General features: G+C 36.4%; 1 protein-coding gene across 1 annotated transcript; it reads right to left on the bottom strand.

Moving 5' to 3' along the window:
* Positions 1-242: 242 nt before the first annotated feature.
* Positions 243-11,697, bottom strand: LAMTOR3 (late endosomal/lysosomal adaptor, MAPK and MTOR activator 3). The gene is made up of 7 exons (XM_006052490.4): positions 11,538-11,697; positions 11,191-11,236; positions 8,279-8,313; positions 5,984-6,042; positions 4,328-4,461; positions 2,973-3,036; positions 243-1,256 (listed from the first exon to the last, which is right to left on the bottom strand). The coding sequence occupies exons 2-7, from the start codon at positions 11,197-11,199 to the stop codon at positions 1,183-1,185; spliced, it is 375 nt and encodes a 124-aa protein (XP_006052552.1). The 5' UTR covers positions 11,200-11,236; positions 11,538-11,697; the 3' UTR covers positions 243-1,182.
* Between the last annotated feature and the right edge of the window lie 552 nt (positions 11,698-12,249).

Genomic DNA, 12,249 nt, shown 5'->3' with positions numbered 1-12,249 from the left:
TCACTCATATGCCACATAAAATGCATTCTTGGAGCACAGAAATATGACATACACTTGTGTGCCTTAGAATTCTGCAATGTGGTACTTCTAGTGAACAGCACACATTTGCTACTCAATGCCAGGTACCAGTGATGAACTCCGACTGTCAAAGAACCCAGGAGGAAATTAAAGCCTTGAATGATAGACTGCATTCCTAAACATGAAAAGCACATGCTAGAACTGAGAGACCAATTACACAGAGATTAAATTAGGCTCCTGGATGAGGTTTATTTTCCAACTGACAACTTATATAAGGTAAAACAGTCTCCAAACTAGACAAGAAACACTTATTTATGTGGTTGAAAGAGTGAATTAAATTACAGAGTTTAAACATTTGAAAACAGTCTGGGGGGGGGAAATCTATATAGTGTTCAACCTGTACTTTTAAAAATACTATTTATCCTCATGTATGAAAAAAGGGATATACTACCATGCGTACATACATACCAATACTGGAAACAATTCAATAATGAATCACACCTAAATTTTACAAAGAATAAACAAACATTAAAAAAACACTGATTGGTTATAGAAAGCAGAATGGAAGAAAAAACCATTAGCTATCATCTTCATTTCCATCAAAGAGCAGCACCCTCTAAGAAGAAACAAATTCGTTAGTAAGACTCACCTACAGTGCACAACAATATATACAAATGAAAGTTAGTGATTGTACTGGTTTCATTCACTTTTCCTAAGCCACTTTATCTTCCTCACACTCAATGCAAAGAAAATAATATGAAGAAAAATATGTCCTCATTATTCACAATAAAAAGAGTCTGCCCTATTCTGCAGGCCTGGCACATGGTATAAAAGGGAGCACTTCATGGCTCAAGGGGATCAAAGTATCATTTTGATTCTGAGCCACCAAATAGGATCTCACGCATATTTGGTGACTGGACTAACTCCACAGGAGCTGTGATATAGAGTGAACCATTTCTGTGGTATCCCCAGATCTCACTAAATAAGAAACAGCCCTACACAAAAAAAGATAACCATCAACCTGTTCATAAATTCTATCTGTAAGGCTCTTTTTCTAGAGTAAAGTGGAAAAAGGGGGTCCTTGAGTACATGGATACAAGTGTCACTGTGGCCTAAAGATTGCTGGATTGATATTGTGTCTGATATGATAAAGAAAACTCCAGATTAAGAAACTTCCACAACTTGTCTCAATTCTTCAAATAGTGGAGCAAGTTCCTTTTCCAGGCTGACAATTAGTCCTAAAGCAAAGAGATTAAGAAATTTGAACATTAGAAAAATGCTTATCAAAATTTGTATACTAAAAAGTAAATGAGACATAGTTCATTCTCCATAACTACACTTAAAATACTGTAATTCTGAACAAAATAATTGAAAACCCACACTTATTATGGTTTACTTTCATCATCTATTATTAATGTAAATAAATAAAACCATTGATATGCATTAGAAGATGCAAAATAAATTATATATGTACTATAATTTTGCTGGAGTTTTGTGAAAAACTTCAATTCATTTATACCTCATTATTTCAAAAGTTGCACCAATTCAGGAATAATACACATGATTTTTACTAAAAAAAAAAAAGACTTTTTTCCTGAGCCAATTTTAATGAAATTTATCAAAAGATAGGTAGATAGCAAAGGAATAATTAGATACTTATTATATAAATTCAGTAAAGCTAAGGCACAAATGGATATTTCAAAGGCAAAAATATTTTAAAGATGCCTCATAGGACTATAAAATACACACTGAAAGCAGCAAGCTAATCTAGAAATCAGCACATCCAGCTTGTTAGTTTGCTAGGGTAGAAGGCTATATAATATTAAATACTGCTTGTTTTTTGCTCAACTAAAGATCTTCCTGTCTCACACAGCATTCAAAGCACCTGGGATTCATAAGAAAATGTTCTATGTACTAGAATACAATTCTGGAGATTATCATAATTTATAATAGCTGATGATTTTATAGTATGATAGTGATTTACCACAAGTGAGGTTTAACATATTTAAAATACCGACACCACCACTATCCTATACATTTACAAAGAGTTTTCACATACAGTATTTTATGGCTTGAAAACATTTAGAAATGAAAGACACCCAACAGTTCATTAAATCTAAACCCCACATTTTAAACATGAGCAATCTAAATACAGGCTTCAGTGACAGCTGGAAACAAAACTGGCTCAAATATCTTGCAAAGAAAAAAACAGAAAAGGAAAGTAAAGCAGTTCTAACAGTGGTGAAATCTGGAGATAGACCTTTAAAAAATTATACTTAAACTAAAACAGAGTAAAAAAAAAAAATTGTAATTCAACTGAATACTGTTATGATTTTACACAAAGATAGCCAGTGAAGACCACTGGATATAATGAGATCTTACAATGCTCTCTAGAAAGTACAGCTTCCAAGTGTTTGTCCTCAAATTCTTCCACTTTGAAAAAGAACTGAGTATATTCATCCTAGTCACACTCTTTAAATTCCCAAACACATTTACCTTGCCCACTACTGTTCAAGATTTTATAGACTGGTCCTTATGGAACTGAATTCATCTGTGATCGTTTTTATGTTTTGTTTGGTTACTTTCTCTACTGTTTTTTTTTTTTTGCTTTCTGAAACTGTTGTAATATGAGCAAGATACTGTATTAAAGAGGTGAAAATAACATTTAATTTTCTGTTCTATCTTAAATGATACTTATCTATATATCATCTCATCTGAACTAAAAAATAATAGCACAAGATCAAGAAAGCAGTTCTTAGCTCCATTATACAGATATACATATATATATATAAACAATTCAGAGAAGTTCTATTTCCAGAAAATAAGGAATAGATGGTAGCACCGGGCCATGCATTAAGGTTTTCTTACTCTAAATCTGTGTTCTTATCATATTAGACTATTCAGATCAGGTATTATAAAGATTAAAAGCTGTATTTAAGGTGATTAAAACATACCTGTATTAGCATTGCTGCTGGCTATGAAACTCACTACCAAAGGTAAACGATTGAATTGAACCACCTAAAAAGAGAACAAGATCTAAAGTATACTGTTATGTAGTGAAAAAGCGGTATAATTCAAATCAAATATCTTAATCTTTCTAAAAACTTTAAATGTGTAAGATACTAGCTAGACATCATGGTATTATGTCATGAAAGGTGAAAGAGTTGAAAAGAAGTATTTCCGTAAAACAGACTTACTAATTATTTCTTAGAGACATTAATACCACTTAGTCTGGAAAGTTTCTTAGGTGGGGCTGTTTCTTCCTCATCTTTTTTATCTTCTAAAGCCCTGCAAAGTGTCAATTACATAGTAGGGGCTCAATAAATGTTTGATAATTAAGGAGCTAAAGGCATTATTTCTCATTCAAGTGGTTATAAAGTCTCAATCTTTTGCCTCCTCTGTACCACTATAATTTAAATTAACTTACATTTAAGTTAACTTTAAATCAGCTATCTTTTTAAAAAGTTTAGTTTCAACCTAACATTTACTGACTAAATTAAAGGTCAGATGAGCTGGTTATCTTCTGCCTAATAGACACTAAAATATATAACTTTTAAAATAAAAAATACCAGAGATGTATCATTGGTAGTGCATGACTTATACCCTGGGAAACACTGCTCTGTAGAAAGCAGTGTGTGTGCTCAATTGCTCAATACTGGAGTAAGTTGCCATGTCCTACTTCAGGGGATCTTCACGACCAAGGAACTGAAACAGTGTCTTGTGTTTCCTGCATTGGCAGGCAGATTCTTTACTACTGTGAAGAAGTTACTGATTTATTCAAAGAAAATACAGCTGGAGATCAAGAGATCTGTAGCAACTAATTTCTCTCCCACAAATAATCACCTCATTTATTTTATATATTTATATACTTCAAGCCAAAAGATGGGATTAGTAGCAATAACAAATGTAAATAACTATCAATTGACTTTCAAGGAAAATCCTGTATCTGTCACAACAACAACAACAACAACAACAACAACAAGTGTGTCATTTGAGAAATCAGTTGTTAAATAAGCTAAGGGCACCATCTACTGGAGGTATTAGTAACAGTGACCTGACTTACCCATTTCAGGATGACATATATTTTACTATTTAATCCTTTAATCTAATTGCTCATATAATTAATTCCTGAAGTAAAATGTGAAAAAAAAAATCACTACAGTTTAACATAACCAATTTGAAGGTTAAGATGTTAAAATTCCATCACTTTGGAAACCAAAATTTAGAATTATATAAACAAACTATTCTACAAAGAAGAGATAATAATAGTTGAAATCATCAGCAAACCATTTGATAATTATGAACTTACCTGGTAGGTGTTATAGTAACAGATGATACTTTTATTTTTTGAAAGTCCGAGTTTGCTTCCTTGGTCTGTTGCAAGGGCAAAAGTTGATAAGAAACCAGGTCTCAAAGCATGCTCTGGAGCATTATCATTGGCCACTGGAAATACAAGTGATTTAAGTAAAAATTATGCAGGATATACAGTGGGAAGAGATTTACAGTAGTTTTTTGCCTTTTTTTTTTTTTAACAAAAACATAAACTTATAGAAAAAAAGAAGCACAAGAGTTACACTTCACAACACTGAACTTCATAATACTAATTGGGTCTCATCAGTTTAGGTGAGAAAAACCATTCAATCAGAAGTTGAGGGATCACAACTAAGGGAATAAATGCTGGTTCTCACAATTTTTCAAAAAATTTCAAATGAATACTAAATATCTCTATTTTCTTAATATCTAACTTAAAACAGGTTAGGATTATCAGTACAATTAATAAATCAAATATTCTGGTTAACTATGAACGAAGTGAGAATACTGAAAAAAAAGCTTCATAAACCTTTGCTCTTACAAAACCCACAGAAACATCATTTGTAGATGATGATAATTCTACACCTGGCCACTGATTTAAGTTTTTTACACTCACTGAAAGGTCTAGGTGGAGTTGGTTGTACCGTAAGTGCTGAGCTTAAGGTTTTAACACAGAGATCCTCAAAAAGAACACTGGAACTGAAAATCTGAGATTATTTTGTTCAAAGTCCTCATTATGGAACTGAGAAAAGGAAGTGATTTGCCCATGGCTACCTATGTTCTGTGCTGGGTTAGGAAGCAACTGGATCACATATCAGAAGATGATGGGTTCTATGACTATCTCGTCACTGACTCATGAGCAACTTGGAGCTGACAATGTACTCTTTGCACCTGACCATTTTCATTAATAAAATGAAAGAATTACATTAGCTAAATTCTAAACTTTGAATTCTAAAGTCTGAAATTATCTGACATATATGATAACTCCAGGTGGAGAATATATTGTAAACAAAATATGCAGGACATTATTTAACCTTTCTGTCATATCACATATACTTAAAAAAAAAAAAAGCTAAACCTTAGGCAAAAAGAAACCTTTTCTTTCCTTTTTTTTTAGGTTAACCAACTTTTCTTTAGGCAAAAATTCTTGCTAGATTCTGGTTAACTAAAGTAACTGTGAAGTTAAAAGTTTTTCAAAATCTTATTTCCAATAAGGAAGAACAAGAAAGAGTAAACAAAACAATAAACTTATGTTAATTCAAATGTATGGCTGTTTATCCTAAAACCACCAGCAATATTGATGAAAAATATATGCTGGGGGAGTCCGTGGGTATAATATGTCTAGCTGCATATATGCTCATTCTCATCATTCAGATCTACTAATCGTTTACATTATACATAAAATGTCTTTAATGGGAAACTGGGCCTTCAATAAATCCTTACTTAAACTCATGCTATCATGAAATAGTTGATATATAATAAGATTCCAACCTATCCTTCAACACACAAAATCAAACATTTTCTTCCAAACTAAGACTATGTCCTGAATGTATTGAAATGGGTTATTTTTTGCTTGCTTTCTGTATTACTCAGATATAAATGTATTTTTATTCAAAAGCAAACATGGCACTGACATGTAATTGTGGCGTTTTACCTTTGATGACAGGCACTCCATCTCTATCTGACACAACAATAGCATGGAGCCCCTCAACACTAGAAAGAAAAAGTTAATATATGATAAAATACTGTCTCAAAATATGTACCTTCAAAATCACAATAATTCTCATGTATATTTCTGAAAAACCATGAGGACTCAATCACTGATATAAGCTCCTATAACGTTTGCAAAACTCTTCCACCATAAAAAGCAAAAACAGACCCAGTTGCTGCCTTCACACAACTTACAATCTAAAAGGAGAGTGGCTATCATTCAGATCACCTCACACAAATGTAAAACTACAACTGTGAGAACTGCCATTAAGAGATGTGTGGGGCCACGAGAGAGCTTATAAAAGGAGGGGTAGATTCAGATAGGTGGGTCAGGGAAGGTTTCCCGGAGGAAGTGGTTCCTCAGCTGAGACATTATGGTAATAAGAAAAGTGGAGTGGGGAGATCATTGTAAGCCGAGAGAAGAGGACAGAAAGAATGGAGGTCACAGGGCAATCCTCTCAACCACGCCTACACAAGAAGTAAACAGAATGGTCAAGACCACAGCTCTGAAGTTAGAAAGACCTGAGTTTCTGTTCAGGCTCTGGTGTTTACTGTTTATGCTACCTTGCATCAGTTACAAAACCTCGCTAAGCCTCAGTTAATATGAAAATGGGGATATTTGTACTCATCTGTGTGTGTAAGTCCTTTCAGTTGTGTTCAACTCTCTGTGATCCCATGGATTGTAGCCTGCCAGGCTCCTCTGTCCATGGGATTCTCCAGGCAGGAACACTGGAGTGGGTTGCCATGTCCTCCTCCAGGGGATCTTCCTGACCCAGGGTCTCCTGCATTGCAGGCAGATTCTTTACTGCTGAGCCTTTGGCTACTGTGAAGTTTAATACAATGATGCATGCAAAGTGGAGGGTGGTGGGTACATGATTAATATTCAAAAATATGAATTAATATCAATGTTGTCATTTGTACACCCTGAGAATAACATAATTTGTCCCTGCAATTTAAATATGAAATTATTAGTGAGAATTCCTAGAGCCCCAAAATGTTAAAAATTATAATGGGGAAACATTCAAATCATCATTTATACTGGGCTTCCACATGGTGCAGTGGTAAAGAAACCCCTTGCTAATGCAGGAGACATTTCCACAGTCACCCAATCTTTAGCAACACTTGCCAGACTGGTCAGCAGCCATCAATACTGAGGCAAGATCCTCCACCAGCAAAACATTAAGACTCATTAAAGGCTCAGACGATGGTTAGCACTTTTTTAGCAATAAGGTATTTTTTACCTAACAATGTACATTGTTTTTTTAGACATCATGTTATTACACACTTAACAAACTACAGTAGAGTGTAAACGTAACTTTTATATGCAACAGGAAACAGAAAAAATTGTGACTTGCTTTATCTCAATATTCACTTTACTGCAGTGGTCTGGAACCAAACCCACAACCTCTCTGAGGCATGCCTGTATCTTAAAATATCTGCAAACTGCAATGCTTGCTGTTCCTACTATATCTCCAAATAAAGGGATGATTGTTATTAGCTTAGGAAAGAGAAGTATTAGCTTAATATTTTAGCTTAGGAATGAGAAGTATTACTATTAACTTAGTCTGCAGGTGCATAGCGTATCTCTGATGGTAACAATGGATGTCTCTGAGACGGGAATCGTGTGGCTGGAGGACAAGGATAAGAAGCTCCTCACTCTGTGTCCTTCAATTAACTTTTGCATCTTGAACTTTATAAATATACTGCCTACTCAAAACGCGGCAGTGTTAGTCGCAAAGTTGTATCCAACTTTCTGTGACTCCATGGGCTGTAGCCATGGAGTGGGTAGGCATTTCCTTCTCCAAAGGATCTTTCTGACCCAGGGATTGAACCTGAGTCTCCTGCATTACAAAAAATTGTGAATCACTATACTGTATACCCCCATGTAGATGCAGCAATTAGGTCTTAAAAGCAGTATTAAAAATAAAGGCAAGTTCCTAGGTTTTTTAATGCAGTAAACTGCTATGAAAGAACTCTAAAGTGGCAAGAAACTGGGTTCTAGCCCTTCACCATTCACCAGATGTTTAATTTGAGACAAGTCATGTAACTTCCCTGGGGGATCATGTTGTTTATCTGCAAACTCAAACCGTATCACTTGTGCTACCTAAGATTATGTCAGCTATTTGAAAAGTGCTAAATAACAGCAGAACACAGGATTAGTCTAAGATAAACAGAAACAAAATACTAAACAAAACATGTTAAGCAGAATTTATTTAATAACAAATTAGTAATTTTTTACCTCGGTAATTTTTTATACAGGAATCGTTTTAGATCCTGAAAGAGAGTATAAAAATTATATTATAATAATATGCCCAGTACTGGTTCTCTAGACACTGTCCTATCCACATCTCAGGTACCTTAAGTATTCATTCACAACCATTCTTGCTTGTGCTTTGTCTTTCTTGTTTTGCTTTTGATGTTTTAAGGAGTGGTGTAACTTGCAACAACTAATCTTTTTCTCTAAGCCTCAGTTTCATTATTTGCTGAGTAAGCATAATTAAAGAACCTACATTATAAGACTGTTACTAAAGTTTATTGAAAACACTCATGTCAAGTGGTTAGCATATCCATCAGTGGAAACACAAATACATATTAGCTCTAATATTAGATCACACTTCTCATACTACTGTACATCTTGTTGCTAACTTTGAGTTCACTTGAGAATATATTATGAATATTTTTCCACATCCACAGACTTTTTTAACATCACTTTAAGATCCAAGGTAAGTTAACTAACTTCATGAAACTCAGTTTTCTTACATGACTAAAGACAAATGACAACGTGTGTCAAGCATTCAGCATGGAACATAATTATGACTTAAAAAAAATTAGATGACCACTTGGTCTCATTACACTCTCTCATCGGGGAATTTCACTGACAATCCAGGTAGCAATCATGAGTTCTACATAGGTAAATCAGATATATGTTGTTTTGACCCTCTAATTCCTACTACTCTCCAAACCTGAATGTTGATTTTATTCCATGCTCTCACCACCAGCTTACTTTTGCTCTCATCTTAAACACAAAATCACAAAACTCATCATTTTTCATCCAAAATCTAGATTTCCCCAATCTCTTCCTCTGTCCACTAATGGCACTACTGTTCCCTGTTACTTCGCTTTGAAACTTGAGGTAATATAATAACCCTAAACTCATATGTGTCACTTTAAAAACCACTTGTGAAGTCAAATATTTTTAAACTGATGTTCTCCTCTCCTTTTTGGATGACATTACAATTTAGGTTCATTTTAATATTTATGACTTACACCAGCCTCCCAATTGGTATGATGGTCTACCACTTCTATCTCATTTCTACACAAAGCCAATAATCATATCATTCTCTTTCTCTAAATGGACAATTGCAGTGACGCTCAACCCTGGCTACGGACACTTGCAGAGTATAAAAAGAACTCTGACGCCTGTATTGGAAATGCTCCCCAGAGGATTTTTCACGCAGCCAAGATCAAGAACCAATGTATGAATGGCTCTCCACTGTTTACCGAATTATGTACAAATCCTATAGATATCTGAGGCTCTCTACAATATGGATGGGCTACAACACATTTTATAGTCCTGCTTCCTACCACTCCCTCATTTCCTCAGCCCCAGATGAAATGGGCTATTCACAGCTCTGCAACACACATCTTTCTGTTTCCTATCTTTAACTTTGTTCATGCTTACATTCTAACTATTAATAGTAACACCCTCTGGATCTTAAAAAAAAATGCTACTCATCAATTAGAGCTAATCTCAACCACCAAATACTCCAAACAGGCTTCCCTGATAAAGACAAACTGAGGTAATCCCTCTCTTCTCTGAATTTTCACACAATAATGTATGCATATCTATGATCACTTGCCTACTGTACTTTTTTTTAACCTTTAAAAATCCTTAAGGAGAGAAATTATACCTTAGTTATCTTTATTTCTCCTACAGGCCTTAAAGAACAATCTTTTCAAGGGAGATGCTCAAAAGAATTCAGCGATTTGATTATGCCTAGAGAATGGGGCCTCAAAAATATACTGGAAGACACCCAAAAATGGAGTGATAAAGACATAAAAAGTTGCTAAATGTTGAAACACATAATCCTGCAATCTAAAAGAAAAATCAGATTCATATTGTTGAATAATCATTTAGTGTAGTTAAAAGCATGGATTCTGGAGTCTGCCTGGGTTGGTATCCTGACTCAGCAACAAACTAGCTGTGTAATCTGAGGAAGTTACTGGATCTTTCTGTGACTTAGCATCTTCATCTATAAACACAGTGATAATAATAACAGTGCATATCTCATGAAAGTTATTGTAATAATTAAATGAGTATCTGTTCAACGTTCCAAAGAATATTTAGCGTGTATATAAGCAAAATGTGTGTGTGTTAAGTTGCTCAGTCGTGTCCGACTCTTTGCAACCCCATGGACCGCAGCCCACCAGGTCCCTCTGTCCATGGGATTCTCCAGGCAAGAACACTGGAGTGGGTTGCCATTTCCTTCTCCAAAAGGAATTACAGAAAGAAAGTAAAGTCGCTCAGTCATATCCGACTCTTTGTGACCCCATGGACTGTAGCCTACCAGGCTCCCCCATCCATGGAATTTTCCAGGCAAGAGTACTGGAGTGGGGTGCCATTTCCTTCTCCAATATAAGCAAAATAACAGTATGTAAAATATAAACAAATATAAACATTAACAATATTAATTCCCTGTTGTTTCCAGAAACTAGTACAATAAAGTTTCCTAAATTTAGAATTTTAATTATATTGCTGTTAAAAAGGCAATGATTATAAATCATCTGAAATTGCTACAGTAAACCCAAAGAGACATAACTGGAAAAAGATTCAGAGCAGCAAACCATCATTTACAAACTGAATGGGTAAATATGCAGAACCTGTCTTATGCCCGCAGAACTGGGGCGTGGGAAAAAAAAATTGTCTCAACCTCAGGCATCTTTAGTGTCTTCCACCCCCATTCCAGGCAGAAACTCAGGGCCCCGAAAATTACTCCTATTAGTCTCTGACTTTAGATCCTAGACAAAGTAATTGGAGGGAAGCGGTAAAACGAAACACATTTGTATTTGGGAAGCGCTCTCTCTCCCCAACCAGCAGTCTCAACCTACTCTCCACTCTCTCCTTCCTCTTATGTAGGGGTGTTAACTCACATCCGCCATGATGAACCCTTTCCTCCCGCAGGATCAATCTCCACGCCTGAAAGAGAAACTCCGGGTGACTCTCCCCTCAAGACTTCCTCTCCCTCCCCACCCCCAACCTAATAAGCAGTGTCAGTTCTCCGCTGGGTCAGGCAAGGATCCACGGTTCCAGGGCTCCAGCCAAGGAGGCTGATTAGAGTCGGAGTTCCCAAATACTCAGGCGGGTAACCGAGATGCCTGACAGCCCACTAACCCCCAAGATCCAAGCCCAACCGGGAGGCGAAAGCGGCGTCTTCTCTTCCGTCTCACCGCCCGGGCCACTTGCGGCCTAAGCCACCGGGCAAAGTGGCTGCAGTTACCTGGCTTTCTGGGTCGCCTGGTTCTCTGAACTGCCACTTCAGGGACAACTTCTGGGACAGGTTCCTCTAAAAGCCGCAGTCACATGATTTGTGACCTCTTCTGTGCTCCCGGAAGCACTTCCCAAGACTCCGACGCTAGGTGACTCGGGATTTCCGGGGCGGTACTTCGACAAGGGAGCGCGCATTTGCGCGATAAGCCCCGGCCCACTCACCGCGGGTGCTTTTTGCCTCTGTGCGGAGTTCCGGCTGTCCCAGACCTCTGCACTTGAGTAGAGCTTCCTTTGCTTTGAGATCGCGGAACCCTGAAGATTCCCAGAAAACGCAAGCAAGAAAAAGTATTTGTTTGGGGAGGGTGCATGAATTTCATTATTTTTTTCTTAGGGTCCGTTATCTTAAAACCTCTTCTTGTAGATGAATAAATTTAAAGGGGTTGGTGTTACATACTGAACAGCAAGCCCCAGGTCCGTCGGTCTCTGATCGCAATTTAATAATCCTTTCGCTTCCCTTGGGAGCTACCCTCGTACTGTGACTTGTCTGGATTGAATCAAGGATCCTTGAGCTTTCTGGAGATCTCCTTTGTGTGTACATCAAGCTTTTACATATGCAGACATGGAGCAACTTTCTTTCATTGGCTCTTTATTCAGAAGACCGTACTTTTAAGGACTGTCTATAATTTTTTTTTTGGTGCATTGTTTGTTTGCACATTGAAGGA

Source organism: Bubalus bubalis, chromosome 7 (assembly GCF_019923935.1).
Source record: "Bubalus bubalis isolate 160015118507 breed Murrah chromosome 7, NDDB_SH_1, whole genome shotgun sequence".
Taxonomy (NCBI): domain Eukaryota; kingdom Metazoa; phylum Chordata; class Mammalia; order Artiodactyla; family Bovidae; genus Bubalus; species Bubalus bubalis.
The sequence above is the reverse complement of the archived record's forward strand: the minus strand, read 5'-3'. Positions and strand labels throughout refer to the sequence as shown.